This window comes from Hyaena hyaena, unplaced genomic scaffold, assembly GCF_003009895.1.
Source record: "Hyaena hyaena isolate Hyena2069 unplaced genomic scaffold, ASM300989v1 scaffold_15, whole genome shotgun sequence".
In the NCBI taxonomy this organism is placed as follows: Eukaryota; Metazoa; Chordata; class Mammalia; order Carnivora; family Hyaenidae; genus Hyaena; species Hyaena hyaena.
In genome coordinates, this window is record NW_024080647.1 from 6024043 (window position 1) to 6043004 (window position 18962).

At 43.6% G+C, this 18962-nt stretch overlaps 1 protein-coding gene and 1 long non-coding RNA gene across 2 annotated transcripts; one reads left to right on the top strand and one right to left on the bottom strand.

Annotated features, from left to right (window-relative positions):
- Positions 1-300: 300 nt before the first annotated feature.
- On the bottom strand, positions 301-15009 carry LOC120222113. Its single transcript, XR_005525967.1, has 4 exons — positions 14638-15009; positions 10378-10542; positions 917-1049; positions 301-587 (listed from the first exon to the last, which is right to left on the bottom strand). It is a non-coding gene; the product is annotated as an uncharacterized LOC120222113 (long non-coding RNA).
- Positions 15010-15145: 136 nt separating this feature from the next.
- RPS27L (ribosomal protein S27 like) lies at positions 15146-18716 on the top strand. Its single transcript, XM_039218621.1, has 4 exons — positions 15146-15253; positions 16122-16230; positions 17148-17258; positions 18499-18716. Exons 1-4 carry the CDS (start codon positions 15248-15250, stop codon positions 18525-18527), a joined length of 255 nt encoding a protein of 84 aa, XP_039074552.1. The 5' UTR covers positions 15146-15247; the 3' UTR covers positions 18528-18716.
- The last annotated feature ends 246 nt before the right edge of the window (positions 18717-18962 follow it).

Consider the following 18962-nt stretch of genomic DNA (forward strand, 5'->3'; position numbering starts at 1 on the left):
GGGTGCCTGGGTGGCTCAGTCGATTGAGCGTCTGATTTCAGCTCAGGTCATGATCTCATAGTTGGTGAGTTCGAGTCCCACGTTTGGCTCTGGGCTGACAGCTTGGAACCCGGACCCTGCTTCAGATTCTGTGTCTCCCTCTCTCTTCCCTCCCCTGCTCGTACTCTGTCTCTGTCTCTCAAAATTACAAAAACAATAAAAAAATTTTTTAATAAAAAATAAAAATACTTAAAATCTGAATACAAAGGATCTGGTAACAGAGGGCTGAAATGTGGGTGGTGGGTGGGTAGCTTTGTCACAGGTCAGAGGCAGCATGCTCATAAGCAATGTTCCAACTATGTCCCAATGTCCTGGCTCTGCTCCCTGGCCTGATAGGGGAAATCATGTGTGTGTGCACGTTTAACATCCACTGAGAATCAGAAGAATATGACTTGGCTGTTTTCAAATAACTCAAGCCCCACACTGCTGCTCTGCTCTAGATTGCTGCCGTTTCCCTGCCAAGCCGCTCTTCCCAGTTGACTTCCTTAAGCTGCTTGGAGTTAAGAGCTGGGCACCGTGAAGGCCTCTTCCAGGCGAAAAAGAATGAGCTAGAAAAAAAGAATTGGGCCAAGCTTCCTTGATTCAATCACTTCACTTTGGCAAATCCCTAAGCCTTTCTATCTGTTTTGTCGGAGGTCAAATGAGTAGACTAATTCGGTCCTACCTCTGAGGGCACTGAGTAGCAGGGTTACTTAATGATGACCATGATGGGCTTTGCAATGTAAAGTCATACATAAAAGAAAGGGGCACTACAGCTATTTTTTCCCAAGTCTGGAGTGCATCCTGCTATCCAATGACACAGTTAAGCTTCTAAGTACTGATCACAGACTGCTGCAGACTTCAGGAGTGTGGAAAAGCACAGCTGGACTCACATTACCTGAAGCAGAAAGCAGGGTTGGTAATGGGGGTAGAGCTCTGGGGCAAGTAATCAGTGCCCATCACAGATTCTTGGATGGCAGGCAGCACTAATGTCCGCTGGGTCCAGCCGGTGGCAGATGATGGACTGGTCTCTGCAAGCAAAGTACAAAAAACAGGTGTATCCATTTATTCCTGGGACCATTCTGGAAAGGTTGTATTTTTTTTGTTTTTTTTTTCATTCTGGAAAGATTCTTGAGCTATCAAGCATCACATTGAGTAGAGAGCTCTTCCCAAAGATCTCCTTTGCACTTCATCCTATTGTCCCTGGCTCAGTTTGCTGGCTGACAACTCAGAGTAGAGGTGTTTTCTTTCTTTCTTTCTTTCTTTTTTAAATGTTTTATTTATTTCTGAGAGAGAGAAAGACAGCGCGAGCAGGGGAGGGTCAGAGAGAGAGGGAGATACAGAATCCGAAACAGGCTCCAGGCTCTGAGCTAGCTGTCAGCACAGAGCCTGATGTGGGGCTTGAACCCATGAACCATGAGATCATGACCTGAGCCGAAGTCGGACGCTTAACCAACTGAGCCACCCAGGCGCCCCTAGAGGTGTTTTCTTCAGGGACACAGTTTACTGAAAATATGCAACAAGGATCAAGCCTGTTGAGGATGTATTTCTTCCTTTAAGGTCATATGTCTTATTTACAGGGGTCATATTCCATGGTTCACTTAAACACACGGCTACATGATGGACCAGAAGTCATACTGGCCTTGCTAAGCACTGCACTTTGGAACGGTTGATTACTTTGGCTAACACGGGATTTCTGTGTCTCTTACACTATTCACCTAACAACATTCATATGCAACAAATCCTAACTTTTACATAGTGAGTGAACATGATTGTCCTTCTCTTAATGTCTACAAGACTATATGTTTCTAGGATGGCATATCATATGTTGTAATTATGTTTATACAGTCTCTTCCTTATTATTAGATAACCTGAAGCTCCTTGAAAACCCCAAAAGGGTCTTAATCATTATTACATTGCCCATTACATCAGTAAAGGAGGCACAAAAATACGCTTAATCAAATACATTGAAAATTAAAAGACCTAACGAGTGATGAAATTATAGAAAGGCCTAATGTTCATAAGGAACTTTCTTTCTTTCTAGGGAGCTTCATTTTCAAATAATTTTTAAAAATATCTTGTTGGAATCTCTAAGTATATTATATTGGTTAAGATCAAAATTCTGCTTCAGCCAGACCTAGGCTTATATCTTAGTTCTGCAAATTACCATTTATGAGTTCTTGGGAATGGTACTTAACAAGCTCTGTGCCTTAGTTTCCTCATCTGTGACATGGGGATAACAACTCATAGAGATGGTGTAAAGATTAAATGAGCTTAGCACCAGGCCTGACACAAAAGAAGCAAGAAATAAGCACTCAGATGGTATCACTGTCATCACCATTAGGGATTGTAGGGGAATAGTCTTGGTTGCTCTCAGAGCCTCAGAGTACAGCCTCCAGATTTAACAGCCTACCCCACCGTTCCCTTAATACTGACTTTTATAAATGTGAAACAGGAAACCACTTAGGTTAGAAATTCCAAGTTCTCTGCCTCTGGCCCCTGATTTCAGATTTTGCTCTTTAGATACTTGAAGTATGAGTAAGATAGTTCTCATTCAGACATAATGTAAGGGCTGTTTAAAAGGCACTTTGTAGGATGTAAAACATGTTGCTAGGCAATGTGGACCCTCGGAAGTGGGTTCGGTTCCAATGTACTTGGTAAGTGTCTAGTTTAAGATGGCGTCTCTCCTCAACATGTGGTCCCTAGATTTGATTCTTCTACATGAACCAAAAAAGTTGTTGTATACATTCATCGTCAGCATGCTGAAGACTGTGGAGAAGGTATTTTCAGTTAACAAGTATGTCTAGTGAACACTCGATCTTTCAGGGAAAAGACAGAACAACATTGAGGCAGCCAGAGGGGAGGATTTAGACCATCAGCTGCCTTGCCAAAGGCAGTAGTGACAATGTTTGGGGGGCTCAGTCACCTTACGGGGTCTCTGTCCAGCCCATGCCTCCTTTTCTGAGCTTCCCCGACTTTCTTTTACAGGCATGGGCCCCAGGAGTCACTATCACTGCAAGTGCTCACAGGCTGTTGGGAGTACACGCTCCTGACTCAAGTGGAGACAACCGGGGCATCTGCAATTGGGACACAGGCCTTCTGGTCAGTCACTATTGGCCCCAGAACTAGGACAGCATAAAACAAGGGGCTGGCATGGCCATTGTCATGACGTGCCCTGAGAGGCAGAAAAGAGGAATGGAGGGAGAGGAGGCTGAAAGGGTATCAGGGAGAAGTAGAGATGAGAAACCAGGTCACTCCTGAGAGAAAAGGGGAGGTGGCAAGAGAAGAGCTGTCTCCACTCCCAGGGCCTCTCAGGGCTTTGTTCTGACCCCCCTGAGGCCCAGCTGCCCTTCCTGCCCTGGCCCATGTCCAACACACTCTCCGTTTGAGCTCAGGCAACCTTAAGATGTATCTGTTACGTGAAACCCAAGGAGTCTTGGCTGAGGGAGTGGTCGGGCAGACGGAGAGAGTAGATCAGCCAGGGACTGGGGCTGCACAGGCAGGGCCTGCCTGGTGATGCCCACCCAGGTGATCCCATCACACCGGCCTGCCCAAATCAGACATGCACACAAATCATTTTTGCTGATGGTAAAACTGAATGGAACAGATTCACAGTTATTCTTGAAACAACGTTCTTAGTCATTTCCTGATATCCTTTCCTGTGTAATAGGGAAGAAAGTGGCATTATGGATGGCACACCCCAAATTTTGTCTAGCCCCAAATACTTCTACAGGAGTATATGTAACTGTAGCTGTCATTGATCATGAATGTTGCAGGGGAAAAATAAAAACCGGCTAGGCACTGGTCACTTTAATGATCTGTCAGCCCCCATTCTGGGCCACTTGACACTCAGCTTTGGCTCTGCCCCAGATACAGGAGCAAGTCCTATCTCTAGCTGAAGGTTTCAAGGAGCCTTGCTTCAGGAGTTCAGGGGACACTGTTAGGTTACCCTGTGACTTGTTCTTCTTTCATCAAACCCTCTGGTTCTGGCCACCAGGCTTCAGCTTTCATCCTGGGATTGAGTTGGTTACATTCCTTGTTACAGGACCTGGCTTCTTGATTCCTCAGGCTTCAGCCCCTGCCTCTACAACCCAGCCAGGACCCTGATCTCTTCAAACGCAGGACTGCAATGTGCATACCTCTATTCTTTGTAGGTAGCACACCTGAAACACAGACCAAGCTGGGGACCTTGCAATCTGCCTTTCGTCATGTGTGATCCCCGCCCTGCCCCCCCCCCCACCCCCCGCCACTCTGGGTCATTCACACAATTATTCCCAACATCTTCCCCTCCACAATACCACCTCCACTTTCACCACTGCCAAAGTCATATTTGCTTTACTTATGGGACACCTTCTTTTGGTACCTGAATCTCTCTAAATCACCATATCATTTGTTCCTGCTCTGAGGGTCCATGGTCCTGCAGCTCTGCTGGCCTGGAAGACCTCCTCCCTGTCACCTTAACTGGGCACCAATCACGATGCCTGGCACTTAGCAGGGTGACAGGGAAGCAGTTGTGGTGGAATAAGCATGGGCATCTTGAGCAGACTTAGGTTCGAATCCCTGCTCCTCCACTTATACAAGGTTCTTAATTCCTCTAGAACAGAAAAGGACTGTTGAAAGGATTATATGAGTTAACGTACCTGGCAAGATTTTGAAATTATTTGATAAAATACATATGGCTTTTTTTCCTGAACTTATATTTTTTAACGGCTTTATTGATACTCACCTATCATACAACCTACTGACAAAGAGTACAGTCCAATGGTTTTTAGTATATTCACTAGATTTAGGGTTCTTTTTCTTCTTCTTCTTTTTGTGAGGGGAGGGCAGAGAGGGAGAGAGGAAGAAGAAGAGGAAGAGAGAGAGGGAGAGAGAGGGAGAGGGAGAGGGGGAGAGAGAGAGAGAGAGAAAGGGAGTAAGAATTGTAAGCAGGCTCCATGGCCAGTGTGGACCCCAAAGTATGGGGCTCGATCTCACAACCATGAGATCATGACCTGAGCTGAAATCAAGAGTCGAATGCTTAACCGAAAAAGCCACCCAGGTGTCCCTAGACTTAGATTTCTTAAAATGCAATTAAAGCATGAGAAATATGAGGCTTAATAACACTTAAGAAGACTTCGGATGTTAGTCAGCTACAAGGTTACATAAATAAATGGTACGATGCTAGTATGCTGCCAAAAGGGCTTATGTGATATTGGACTGTGCTGGACACATGTGATGATCAGAACAAGACGAGTAATAGTTCCCTGTGATTTAAGAGCTGGCAGTGTGTTCAGTCATTGGGCTCATTTTAAGAGAGATGTGGGCAAATTGGAGAATGTCCAAAGAAACATGAAAAGGGTGATGAGAAACTGCAAATACTCTGCTATTCATTCTGGAGAAGTAAATTAAATTCTAAGAGGGAGGCTGTCCTCAGTTAGCTCAGGGCATTCGGTTGGAAAATGAATGACATGTGTTTTCTATGTTCCTTTCCTAGGCCTGAAAGCCAATAGGTGAATTTATTTTACTATTTTTTATGTTTGTTTATTTGAGAGAGAGAGAGAGAGAAAGTGTGAGTGCGTGCGCACGTGAGTAGGGAGGGGTAGAGAGAGAGGGAGACACAGAATCCAAAGCAGGCTCCAGGCTTTGAGCTGTCAGAGACCCACGGACCACGAGATCATGACCTGAGCTGAAGTCACACTTAACCGACTGAGCCACCCAGGTGTCCCATCAATAGGTGAATTTAAAAGCAAGTAAACTTCGACAGGATACAAGGATTTCCTCTTGAAAATAGGAAAGAGTTGTCCCTTCCTAACCTGAAATTCCATATTTAATATATTGCTACCTTATTAGCAAGTCTGAGAGCAACGGCTGACAGAGCTCTTGTTCTGTGTACTATGTTGAGCTCAGGTGGATAAAATGATCCAGCAGGTCAACCCTTCTTCACTTAAGGTCAACCATTCAGTTTGTGGGTTAGTAAAGTGGTTCATTCTTTCTCCTATTTTTTATTCCTGTTTTTGGTATAAAAGAAAAGAATGCCTCAAAGGGTCCATATGGATATTTTATTAGCAGTTTTGATGACGGTGGAAATACTCCTAAAATAAGACTCTGGCATAACCTGTTCAGGAGGACTATGCTCCTCTCGTCCCCGCTCTATGTGAAGTGACTTCTTTTTAGTTCTTAAAATTGACCACTCTGGAAACATTTAGGGAAATTAGCAAACACTGTCTCCCAGGGTTCCCTTACTTTCGAGTCTATGCCACACAGTGACTGCAGAGCTGACACAATTCACAATGATGACAGACCTTCCACTACATTTTTGGACTATGTGTCTCTATGAAAAATACACTTAGAGCCAACGGCATTTAACTTTCACCTATGGGAGATTTGGAATTTAAGCAGTTTAACAGAGTTAACTAGTTTCAGATGAGTGGACTATTTAGGGGAAAGTATTTGGGGGAGATTAGACTCACTCTCAACTGTCTTCTAGGTCACATCTATTTCTCCTTTAGGAAAACTCATAATAACCAAGGTCTATATATTTAAATCCCAGTCTATTGTGCACAGCTGTTTATGCAGTGACCAGGTAACAGAGTAGGGAGACAGAGCCAGGGTTAAGGTAAAGCTCTGGGACTCAGGGAAGGTAAAGCTCTCTGCTGGCCAGTGCTTGTCCTGCATGACAAGTGGCTCCTTATGCCACCTATTGGATTTTGAAAGAACGATCTCTAGGTTTTTGATTCAAAAGTAAGACTCCAGTAAGTATTTTCTGCAGATAGAACAAATTCATGGTCTTCCCTAAGTCAGAACTATTCTAAAAACTTTGCATTTTACAAGTCACTAAGAGGGAAAACATCAACAGCCCAAGGTTCCCAGAGCCAACTGATTCCTTTATAATCAACAAGCTCTAGGAATTAGTCAGCATTGACTGAGCACTTACAGCATACTGTGCACTTTACAAGCATTATCACCTCATTCTACCTTCATACAACCTTATAAAGCATACATAAATATTTTCATTTTACAGATAGGGAAACAAGACGGGTAAGTAGCTATTAGGCTTAAAAACTTTCTGCATTGCCTGCCTGTTCTGTATATAGCTATTCTGCAAATAGTTGAATAAGTTGTTAAATGTGAATAAACAGAGCACCATTCTTCTTAATTCTCTGAGCCTGCTGACCCACTATCCTTTTAATCAGCTTTTATATAATGGGAAAACAGAATAATTTTCATTTATTTTTGCTCGAACATGCCTTCCAAGGGAAGAGCTCACTATACTATCTCAGTAACCCTATAATGACTTACACTCACTTTTTCAGTTCCAGAAAACAAGTTAACTTGGGCTTGGCCAAAATTCCATGGTCCTTCAGTCTTTTCATCACACCGAGTTGAGGCACAGGAAATACCAAAGGCATGCATCAAGAAGGACCTATAAAGTTACGACAGAAAAAGGAGAGTTCTGGATAAACCAGAGGGAGAAGAGTGAGTCCTCAAAGAAAGACCATCAAGCCAGTTACGTGGAGTAGATGCCACTCAGGACATATTCCTGTGCCTATTATGCTACTAGGCAAGCGGGGGAATGACAGCACATCCTGCTCTTAAGAAGCCGATGGACTTCTAAGGAAGACAACACACAGACACATGGACATGAGGAGCACGAATCTGCAGTACAAGAACGTGAAAAGAAAAACCACATCAGACAGCAGTGGTTATTGAGAAAGGATTAATGTAGGCAGTAAGGGCTGCAGAAAAGGGGAGGTTACTTTGGCATACACTGTATGCCAATACTGACCTCAGCATCTTCATAAAATATCTTCACTGCGAGCTGGGAGAAGACAATGAAATTTGAGAGAGCACCTGGGCTCTCAGCAGCTCACCTCTCCCCTGAAGACTCAGGCAGGGGACAAGATGGTTTGCAGGAGGCAACAGCTGGACAGATGTGGAGACCAGGCACCTGACCATCACGACAAGCAAGATGGTGCTGGGAGGTCTCACCTGGATCCCCAGTCTGGATGTACTGGATAATAATGATTTTTTTTCCCCTCTGTATTTTTCCTTCTTTCTATCTTTCAGCAGGAGTAGCCTGTAGTTCTTCTGGGCTTTGCTTTTGAAAATTTTGAGCCCTCCATGGAAACGAGAGTAGCAGTTCTCAACCTTGGCTCCTCATGGAATCACCTGGGGAGTTATAAAAAATACTGCTACTTGGGTCCCACCCCCAAATGCTCTTCAACTGACCTAGGATGCTCTCTGATGATTCTAACATGCAACCAAGTTTGAGGATCACAGACTTAAAGGTTCCCTGGACATAGTAAGGGACAATAAGATCTGCTGAAATGGACAACATCTTGGAGAAGGAGGGGAAAAGGGAAACTTCTCTGTTCCAATCTAGAGAAAAGCCCTGATTTGTTATCTGGAGTCATGGGACTCTGGGTTCTGGCTTCCGTACAGTCTCACAGAGAAGGTGGGAGCACTGCAGAGAGAATGCCAGTTTGGTAAACACTAGGGCAGTGTTTCTCCTCATGGGATCTGCATGCAAATTGCCAGGCGATCTTGTTAAAATGCAGATTCTGACTCAGGAGGTCTGGGGTGGGGCATTTCTGCATTTCCAGAAAGTTCCTAGGTGATCCCTATACTGCCCATAATGCGTCAAAGATCTTCATGGCTAGGACTCTAGGCTGTTTCTGTTAAGATTCCCATTTCCATCTCAAGCCACAACCTGTTAAACGTGAAGGGTTCCATAGTTAGGGGCAAAGGACATCCCTGCGGTGACCTGGTCTGAGTGATAGCTGAAGGGCAGACGGACCCCATCCACAGATCTACAAAGCCTTGCAGGCTAAAGAGGGGCATATCCTGGCAAGGGATCCCCATGCCGAGGTCCTAGCAGAGTACAAATGGCCCACTCAGAAGAGATGATTGAAGATAGTTTCATGTAGGTATTATTTACAAGGCTGAGGCAGGGTTAACAGAAATGAACAAAAGATGGTGAGACACCATCCTTCAGGCAGAAGAACCAAAAGGGGAGGATGTATTGACTGGAGTCCCATAAGAGCTGTAGGAAAGGGATGCCTGAAGCAACTGTTTATTTTTATTTATTTATTTATTTGTTTGTTTGTTTATTTGGGGAGGGGCAGAGAGAGAGAGAGAGAGAGAGAGAGAGAGAATCTCAAGCAGGCTCCACGTTGTCAGCACAGAGCCGGACATAGGCTCCTTCTCACAAACTGTGAGGTCATGACTTGAGCTGAAATCAAGAGTTGGATGCTTAACCAACTGAGCCACCCAGGTGTCCCTTTAATTTTTTAAGTAGCCCTCACACCCAGCACAAAGCCTAATGTGGCACTTGAATTCAGGGCCATGAGATCAAGACCTGAGCTGAGAGACACCTGGGTGGCTCAGTTGGTTAAGTGTCTGCCTTCAGCTCAGGTCATGATCTCACGGTTCATGAATTTAAGCCCTGCACTGAAAGCGCTGAAAGTGGAAAGCCCACTTCAAATCCTCTGTCTCTCTCTCTGCCCCTCTCCCAGACACACACTCTCTCTCCCTTTCCCTCAAAAATAAATTAACATTAAAAAAAAAAAAAAAGACCTGAGCTGAGATCAAGAGTCAAGTGCTTAACCCACTGAGCCACCTAGGTGCCCCACAACTATTTCTTTTAGAGAAAAATAGCCATGTGGAAGAAAATGGTCCATCAAGGATAGATCCAGGGGAGTGAATACCCCAATATTTCTCTTCACCCACCCTGTGATTTCCTACTGATACCTCCCATTTGCCCAACTCAACTAGAAACCAGAGGAGAGGAGAACTCAGCAGATGCAGCCCATCAAAGTCGGCTTCCTGGGCACAGAGAAGGGTGAAGAAAGGAGAGCAGATCAGGTCTGAGAAAACCTAGCGCAATCTCCAAGAATGAGGTGAAATGTTCTGGCAGGCCAGATTGCTTAGCCTGTTTAGACTGCTATTACAATAAACTCTAGAGTGGGTGGCTTAAAGGACAGACATTTATTTCTCACAATTCTGGAGGCTGGCAAGTCCAAGATCAATGGTGTGGGTAGATTTGGAGCCTAGTTCATAGATGACAGTCTTATCACTGTGTCTTTACATGGTAGGAACGAGGGGGTTTTCTCAGGCTTCTCTTATAATGGCATGAACTCCATTCATGAAGGCTCCACCATGATGACCTAACCCCCTCTCATAGTCCTCACCTCTGAATACCCTCACACTGGGGAGTTAGGATTCAGCCTCTGAAGTTCAGGGGGACACACACATTCAGCCTATAGTACAGCCCAGTGGGGCCCAGCTTCTGCCAGAAATTCAGTTGGTGTGGAAAAGAAAGAAAATGACAACAGAGTTCGCCCCTGAGACTCTTAACCCTTCTAGATGGGAGCTTACCTGAGAATGTCTAACATCTCCATGAGTTTCAACCTCTACAATGGAGCTTTTGGGACAGTGGTTGTGATCCTGTTAGAGAACCGGTGAGCAGGGAAGAGGCGGGCTTTCAGAAGTTGCTGTTGATTTCAGGAATGTGTTGACAGTAAGCCACACATGCTTTGACTCCTAACAGCAGGTGGAGCGGAGAGGAAGAGAAAAAGAACACGACCTGGTTAGAGTTTGCTGATGACACAGATTTCTCTGAGTGTCTCTGAAAAATACTTAGGAAGGCAGGAGTGTGAAAAGTTATCTTTAGGGCCCCACCTCATACCCTTACCCTGAATTTCTTAAGACAGAATGAATTTCCCACCATCTTTTTGGCAACAGGGCAGGAGCCAGAGGTGCACCCCCGCCCAGGGCATGTAGGGATCTGACCTATTTAGAACCGGTCTTGGCTAGCCTGAAATTCAGCACCGGGTAAATTCCCAGCTTAACTGGAACACCTGTGAGCTCTCCCAGAGTCTGAAGTTGACAAGGGGGAAGGGAGTGGAAATGGCTGCGCACTTGTGAGGTGAGGGAGGCTGGTGCTGAACAGGAGATAACTGAAGCACTGTCTTGGGCGCTGCTGCCAGATGGAACCGTCAGGGAGTTGTCAGCAGTACAGGAACTCCAACCGGCACTTCATGGTCCCTTGGAAAGCCTGGCGGGAGCTCCTGCCACTGGATCCCTGAGAGCGAGCTGCCAAGGCAAAGGGGCTCTGGGTCCCTTCATCTGCCAGCAGTGCAAAGATAATGGGACATTTAAGGAGACACTAAGTTTTTGAGGAGGCAGAGTTACAGGGTCTTTCTGACCTTGAGTTTTATTTCCCATGCGATTACAGTGTCTCAGAAGTTGAGGGTTTTGACACTGTACTGGGCATTAGTAAGGAACTGAAGCAATAACTAGGAGTAATCATCAGAAAGTGTTCTGGTGGGGGGGAGGGCGCCAGCGTGGCTCAATCGGTTAAGTGTCTGACTTTGGCTCAGGTCATGATCTCATGGTTCGGAAGCCCCACATCGGGCTCCATGCTGTCATAAAAGAGCCCAATTCGATCCTCTGTTCCTCTATTTCTGCCCCTCCCGTATTGATTCTCTCTCTCTCCCTCCCTCTCTCTCTCTCACAAAATAAAAAAATAAACTTAAAAAAAGTGTTCTGAGGCCTACTGCATATCAAGTGCCAGAATAAATTCGACGTTAATTAAAAAGTTAAAGAATAAATATAACAAAAGAATTGGAAGAAAATTTAGCTGATTCTAATGTGGCCAAGGCCTGTCAAAACACAATAGCAAAACAAGGAAAAACCAATGGGTTTGAAATAAACATACACACACAAAATTAAAAATTTCTGTATAGTTTTAAAATCAGGGGTGCCTGGGTGGCTCAGTTGGTTAAGCGTCCAACTTCAGCTCAGGTCATGATCTCAGGGTTCATGGGTTCGAGCCCCACATCGGGCTTTGTGCTGACAGCTCAGAGCCTGGAGCCTGCTTTGGATTCTGTGTGTGTGTCTCTCTCTCTGCCCTTCCCCCACTCATGCTGTTTCTCTCTGTCTCAATAATAAAACAAAATAAAAAATAAATAAAAATCACCAAAAAAATCAATAAAGTTAACAGTAAGTAATGAGTTGGGAAAATATTTGCAGCGTATGTAATTACTGGTTAATGTCATTAATATAGAAAGATACATAAGGGAAAAACAGACGATCATCTCAATGGAAATATGCGAACTGCCAATAAGCACTGAAAGATATTAACTAAAATAACACTGAAATATGATAAAATACCATACAGTTCTTCAGGATTGACTGAAATAGGGAAAAACATAGTATCTAGCATTGTTAAGGGTAAAAGAAAGGGGCATCTCAAACATTTACAACTGGAATATAAATTGGTTTGATTTTTCTGGAGGGTAAATAGTAGCTCATATTATTATTTTTAATTGTTGACTTATTTTTAAGAGAGACACATACATATAGAATACAAAGCAGGCTCCAGGCTCTGAGCTGTCAGCACAGAGCCTGATGCAGGGCTCCAACTCATAAACTGCGAGTTCATGACCTGAGCCAAAGTCAGACACTCAACCAAGTTAGCCACCCAGGTGCCCCAAAATGGGTATCACTTTTGACTCAGTAATTTGTCCTCTAGGAATGTATCTTAAGGAAGTAATCAAGGATGTGTACAGAGACTTATCTACAAGAATGTTTACCACAGTGTTATTTTAACAATGACAAATTCTGGGGAGTATTGAATGTTAAGATTGGACAGAACTGGGGAGTGGCTACATGGGTCTTCATCATTGTATTTTCTACAGTAACAAAAACCCCCATAAATTTAGTGGCTTAAAACAACATAAATTTTTTAAGTCACGGTTCTGTGGTTCAAAGTCTGACCTGGGTCTCACTGGGTTAAAATTGAGGTGTTAAAATTGAGGTTCCTCTTGGAGACCCCAGGGCAGAGTCCATTTCTAGCTTCTAGAAGCTGCCCACATGCCTTGGCTCTGGCTCCCTCTTCCATCTTCACACCGAGGAACATAGCATCCCTCAGACCTTTCTTTCATCACCGCATCGCTTTCTCAGACTCTCTTTTTCTGTCTTCCTCTTCCACTTTTAAGGGCTCTTGTGATCACACTGGGTCTACACAGATAGTGCTCCTAGTTAGCTAATTAGCAACCTTAATTGCAGCTGTCATGTTACCATAGGCCCTGGGGATTAGTGTACTGAAGTCTTGGGGCGGGGGGTCATTATTCTGCCTACACTGTTGTATTAGACCATTAGACCATATACTTATCTTTATAAAATGGTGAATATCTTGTAATATTTAAAATGTTCAGTATTTAAAAACCTAAATCCAATGTCCACTTTAGTGTATGGATGAAAGGAGGGTACGTATTCATAGTATGAATGCTGTGTGCACATTAAAAGTCATAATGTAGGAAAACATGTAACATGGAGCAATGTTCAGTATATAATGAATGGGGGAAAATTAAATCTACAAAAGAACATGCACAAGATGATACTACTTATGTAAAACTCAAACCCCAAACAAACCTCTATGCAAGTAAATAAAAAATGTTTGGAAGGTTACAGGTCAAAATGTCAATAACGTTTAGCTTTGGATGGTGATTTTAATTTTCTTCAATTTTTCTGCATTTGCCAAAATGTGTGAAGTAAAAGCTGATTGAGAATGTTATCTAGGACATTTTTCTGATCAAGTGTCTCCTGATATCCTTTTAATTACACTTGCTCACATCCATCCCTCAAGTTCATCCTCATCAAAAATATTTCAGTTTGAAGAGGCACATGCACCCCAACGTTTATAGGAGCACTATCTACAACAGCCAAATTATGGAAAAAACTCTAAAGTCCACGACTGATGAATGCATAAAGAAGATGTGGTATATACATGTATACACAATGGAATACCACTCAGCAATGAAAAAGAATGAAATCTTGCCACTTGCAATAAGTGGATGGAACCAGAGGGTATTATGCCAAGTGAGGCAAGTCAGTCAGAGAAAGAGAGATACATGATTTCATTCATATGTGGACTTTGAAAAACTCAACAGATGAACATGGGGGAAGGGAAAGAAAAGTAAGATAAAAACAGAGAGGGAGGCAAACCATAAGAGACTCTTAAATACAGAGAACAAACTGAGGGTTGCTAGAAGGGTGGTTAAACGGGTGATGGGCATTAAGGAAAGCACTTTGCCGGGGGGGGGGGGGGGGTTGGCGGCAGGCACCTGGGTGGCTCAGCCACTTAAGAATCCGGACCCTTGGTCTTGGCTCTGATCATGGTTTCCTGAGTTCAAGCCCCATGTTGGGCTCCATGGACAGTGCAAAGCCTGCTTGGTAGTTCTCTTGTCTCCTCTCTCTGCCCCTCCCCCACTATCTCTGTCTCTCTCAAAATAAATAAACTTAAATAAATTTTAAGAAAAGGAGGGCACATTTCTGGATGCGCAGAGTGTCAGGGATGAATCACTGTATGTAAGAAATGAATCACTGGGTTCTACTCCTGAAGCCAAGACTATACTGTATAGTAGCTGACTTAAATGTAAATTTAAAAAAATAAATCAAGTCTGGCTCTCGGCGACACCGTTTTTTCAGGCCCCAGTTATCCGCTCTGAAAAGTAAAATCCTGAGAGGCAGGAAGGAACGTTGCGGTGAACTAAGCCTGGCAGCGAATCCCGCTCAGGGCGAAGCAAACCCAAGCCCACAGCCCATCCCACAAAGAACTTAACCGATCGATACCTTGGAAGTTGGAAGCTCAAGTATAGGAACCTTTGATAGTTTCGCTGACACGGGTTAATAGTTTAGATTGATGCTACTGTTTAAAAACAAAAAACAAACAACAAACGAACAGAGAACGCCGGCGAGAGCTGGGGGCCTGGCGGCCGGGACGGTGGTGGGGACGACTCACCGCGCCCCCCTCCCCCTCTCTCCCCGTTTCCCTACGCCGCGCGGCTCAGGCGGCCGGGTCCCCGGTCCCTCTTCGCGGCCTAAGCCCCACGCGGCTTCCCAGCCGGACCACAGCGCCTGAGCCTCATTCCAGGCACCGCTAGCCCGACGCGGAGCCCTACAGCCGGCGGCCCTCGTTCAGGAGCCGGCTGGGCTGGTGCGCTTCGTGCCTTCGCGGCGAGGGGAACCTCAGCCTCACCCGCAGACCCGGATTGGCCGACCCGGCCAAAGCCGACCCCACCACCGAGAGGAGCGCCTAGAGCGGACCGGCCCGTCGGTGCCGACGCTCCGCTCCACCCAGCCGCCTCTATCCCGGAAGTTGATGCAGCTCACCCGATCGCGTGCAGCTCGCTAGGGGAGTCGCGTTAGAGATCGGACTGGCTGGGATTGCGAAAGGATCAACATGCCTGTGAGTTGTTTACTTTCTGGCTTTGCGCTTATTTCGGATTTCTCTGTCAAGGGGTCCAAGGGGAGGGTTAGCCCGATGCCTCCGCGGGCTCGGGGGCCGCAGCGAACGCGGTTCGGAGGTGCTGATTGCGCAGCTCCTCCGCGCGTGGCGGACTTGTTGGGACTTGCCTGGACGGCGCCGAGCGTCGGGCCCTGTATGGGCGTGGAGCGGGGAGGACCCGGGGCCGCCCTGGGCTTAGGTCTGGAGTCCCTGGCCTGGAGGGACTCATTGGCAACGTTCGGTAACGCTCAGCCTTCCTGGGCTTGGGTGGGCGCCCGCGAGACTTGTAGTCTGTGGAGTCTTTTTGCTTTCCTTGCGCTTGGTGGTTCTCCCCCCTCTCGGTAGCGATTTTCTGCTGGTTTCCTTTTTCAAAACTGTCTTCGCAGTTACCTTGTTAACTCCATCAAGGACAGTCAGGCTTCAGCCGCTCAGAGTTCCTGTCAGATCAGAAATTCCCCAAGGCTTGGCACTCTCCTGTCTACCTCAGCGATTTCTACTCTCAGCGGGTGCAATGGTTGGGGTCAAGTTCTTACTTAGCACCACAGTTTTGTTTATATTGGAGACTTAGTGGACTAAAGAAAAACGGGATTAACTTTACCATATGCTTGTTGGTCGTCACAGAGTTCTTTTACCGGGACTTGGAGAACACAAGCATTACAAAAAACATTGAGGTTAACAGGCTAAAAAAATAACCGATATCTGGCGTGTTGCGTTTGCCGAGTATGACTTACTCCCTTTTTTGCATGTGTCTTTTACGTCTGGTTAAATCTGCCAGCATTGTGGATTCATTCTGGGAATAATAATACGCTTTTTTTTTTTTTTTATCCAGTTGGCTAGAGATTTACTCCACCCGTCCTTGGAGGAGGAAAAGAAAAAACATAAAAAGAAACGGCTAGTTCAAAGCCCCAATTCCTATTTTATGGATGTAAAATGTCCAGGTAGATTTTCAGATCTTAATTCCTTTCTCAAGGAAAATTTCTGGGATTTCAAGGAAAATTCAAGGGATTGCTAGTATGGTGTGTTTGTTTAGATCCGTTAGGACCCTTTGTTGAGTAGAAGTGGGATTACAGAATTGGAAATGTCAAAAGGGGCATTTTCCTAATAAACGATTCAAACAGTTGGATAAAGATTTGGGGGAGGGGGTGGTGAAGAGGAGACCTTAAAGGGGATATGACATTTGACTTACTAAGTGTGTAAGCTGTTCAGATGATTAGTTTTCTTTTTCATGAACAGTATGTTGATTCTTTAGTGTAAAGCTGTGGTGGCCATTAGCCATATGTAGCTCCTGAGTACTTGAAATGTGGCCAAAATGGAAAGTACTCCTTAAGTGTAAAATGTATACCTGCTTTTTTAAGGTGGAGCACATACACAAAAACTATATTGATTACATGTTGCAGTGGTAATCTATTGGAAATACTGAGTTCAAGAAAATATATTACTAATTTCACCGTTGGCTTTTAAAAACTTTTCTTATGTGACTGCATTAAATGTGTAACTTGCTATTGCAAGCACTAAAGTTCTTAATCTTTTTTAATGTTTTTATTTATTTCTGAGAGAGAGAGAGAGTGCGAGCGAGCAGGGGAGGGCCAGAGAGAGAGGGAGACACAAAATGTGAAGCAGGCTCCAGGCTCTGCACTAGCTGTCAGCACAGCTGAGCACAGTTTGAGCCCTGACGTGGGGCTAAAACCCACAAATCATGAGATCATGACATGAGCCGAAGTTGGGCACTTAACCAACTGAGGCCCCCAGGTACCCCTAAAGTTCTTCATCTTTTACAGGGTCTTTGCTAGAAACATGTTGAACTGTATGCTTTATTTTCTTCTGCTTTTCACTTTGAACATTGCCCTTTCTCTAGGTTGCTACAAGATTACCACGGTTTTCAGCCATGCTCAGACGGTGGTTCTTTGTGTAGGCTGTTCAACAGTGTTGTGCCAGCCTACGGGAGGAAAGGCCAGACTCACAGAAGGTACATCATTTGGCATCTTCTAACCCAGTGATGAGATTTTATGATTATCAATATCTACCTTTACCAGAAACCAGTTTAAAAGAAATCTTAAATTCATTATTGCCAAAATAATTTTATCTTTCATTGTATGCTCTTTCAGTAAAGAGTACCATGCTCAGATGGCTAAGTTTATATTCTTGACTTTGTAAAGAACTCATTTAACTATTATTTTTCTTTGTTTGGAACACCTAATTCTGTTGTAGTTAGTCATTTAGTTTGCTTAACTTGGAATATTAAATGTAAGTCAAAGTGGAGCAAAACAATAATTACATACAATAGGACATACGGATTTTTAAAACCATAGAATTTAAAAAATTCTGTTGTAAATGTTTTATATGTATTTGACACATTAAAGATTTTATTATTGAGTAATCTCTACCCCCAGTGTGAGGCTCGAACTTACAGCCCTGAGATCAGGAGTTGCATGCTCTACTGACTGAGGCAGCCAGGTGCCCCTCAAAATCCCATTTTCACTTTCACTTTTGTGCAGTAAGAAAAAAATAGTAATTATGTATATTGTTTTCCATAGTAGTACTTGTAGATTTATAATTCCATAATGATATTTGAAATTTGCTTGTGATATTTTGGGGAGTTGTGAATTCCATGTTGTTCTCACCAGAAGAGCTATAGTTTGGCAACTAATCTATTTTGTATGAGCTGGTGAGATCTAAGTACGAGGTCAGTGTATGATATTTAAGTGCAGTATTGCTCTCAAAAGTATACTTATAAATGAGGTTTTAAACCTTTATATATCATGCCATGATCTTAGAGTTTTGTGCCCATGTGCTGATGGCTGATTAATAGGGTATTAGAGTTTTCCTAGCAGATTTGAAGAGAATCCTAATCAAAATTAGTTTCTTAGGAAAGTGATTCAGAATAATTCCTAAAAACTATGATTGCATTTTCTGATAGCTTGCATTAAAATTTTAACTATTGAATTTAGGCGCGTGGTCTTCTATAGACTCCAATATAGCATTTGAGAAACAGGAATAACAGTTAAAGTCACGTCAGAATAAATTCAAATATATACGACTTATTATAACAAAGTTCTAGTATAAAAGAAATATAACCTATATATGAAAATCTAATATTCCTAAAGCTTTGGGTTTTTTTTTTTTAACTTAAAAAGTACTTTTTGTCATTAAAACTATACTAGAGATAGAGTACACTTGTGTAACATGCTCTTGTGGTTCCTTTTCAGGGTGTTCATTTAGAAGAAAGCAACACTAATGATCCACACAATCTCTTGAATTTGTGTTACATCGCAGAAAGCCTTATCAGTTCAATAATTCCAGTTAATCTACCAAGATAATGTAATTATGTTTAATTTTGTAAGGTATACAACAGTCATCTCCTATTTTGGTGTCAGTTTTTCAATAAAGTTTTGATTATGGGCAAATTTCCCTTTTTCTTATTAAAGTATGTGTGAATTTACTATATGTTTACATATACTGTGTGTGTGAATTTGGTATAAATATTTTAGGAAGTGTATTCTGATCAGTTTATCTCATTTCAGCAGTAGAAATCCTAAACATTTGATTTTCAGTCCTTTTCCAACTGCTATGAGTAGGCTAAATAAATAAAAAAAATGGAAAGAGGTCCATTATTTGTTACTTCTAAAAATAGTTTGCTGTTGTAACTATGGAAACATTTATAGAAGTATAT

Bases quoted from the DNA above. Each gene is read 5' to 3' on its own strand.
- RPS27L (XM_039218621.1), top strand. The intron at 16,231-17,147 runs GTAGATTTTCAG...CCCTTTCTCTAG, and splicing joins TATGGATGTAAAATGTCCAG to GTTGCTACAAGATTACCACG. The intron at 17,259-18,498 runs GTACATCATTTG...GTTCCTTTTCAG, and splicing joins AAAGGCCAGACTCACAGAAG to GGTGTTCATTTAGAAGAAAG.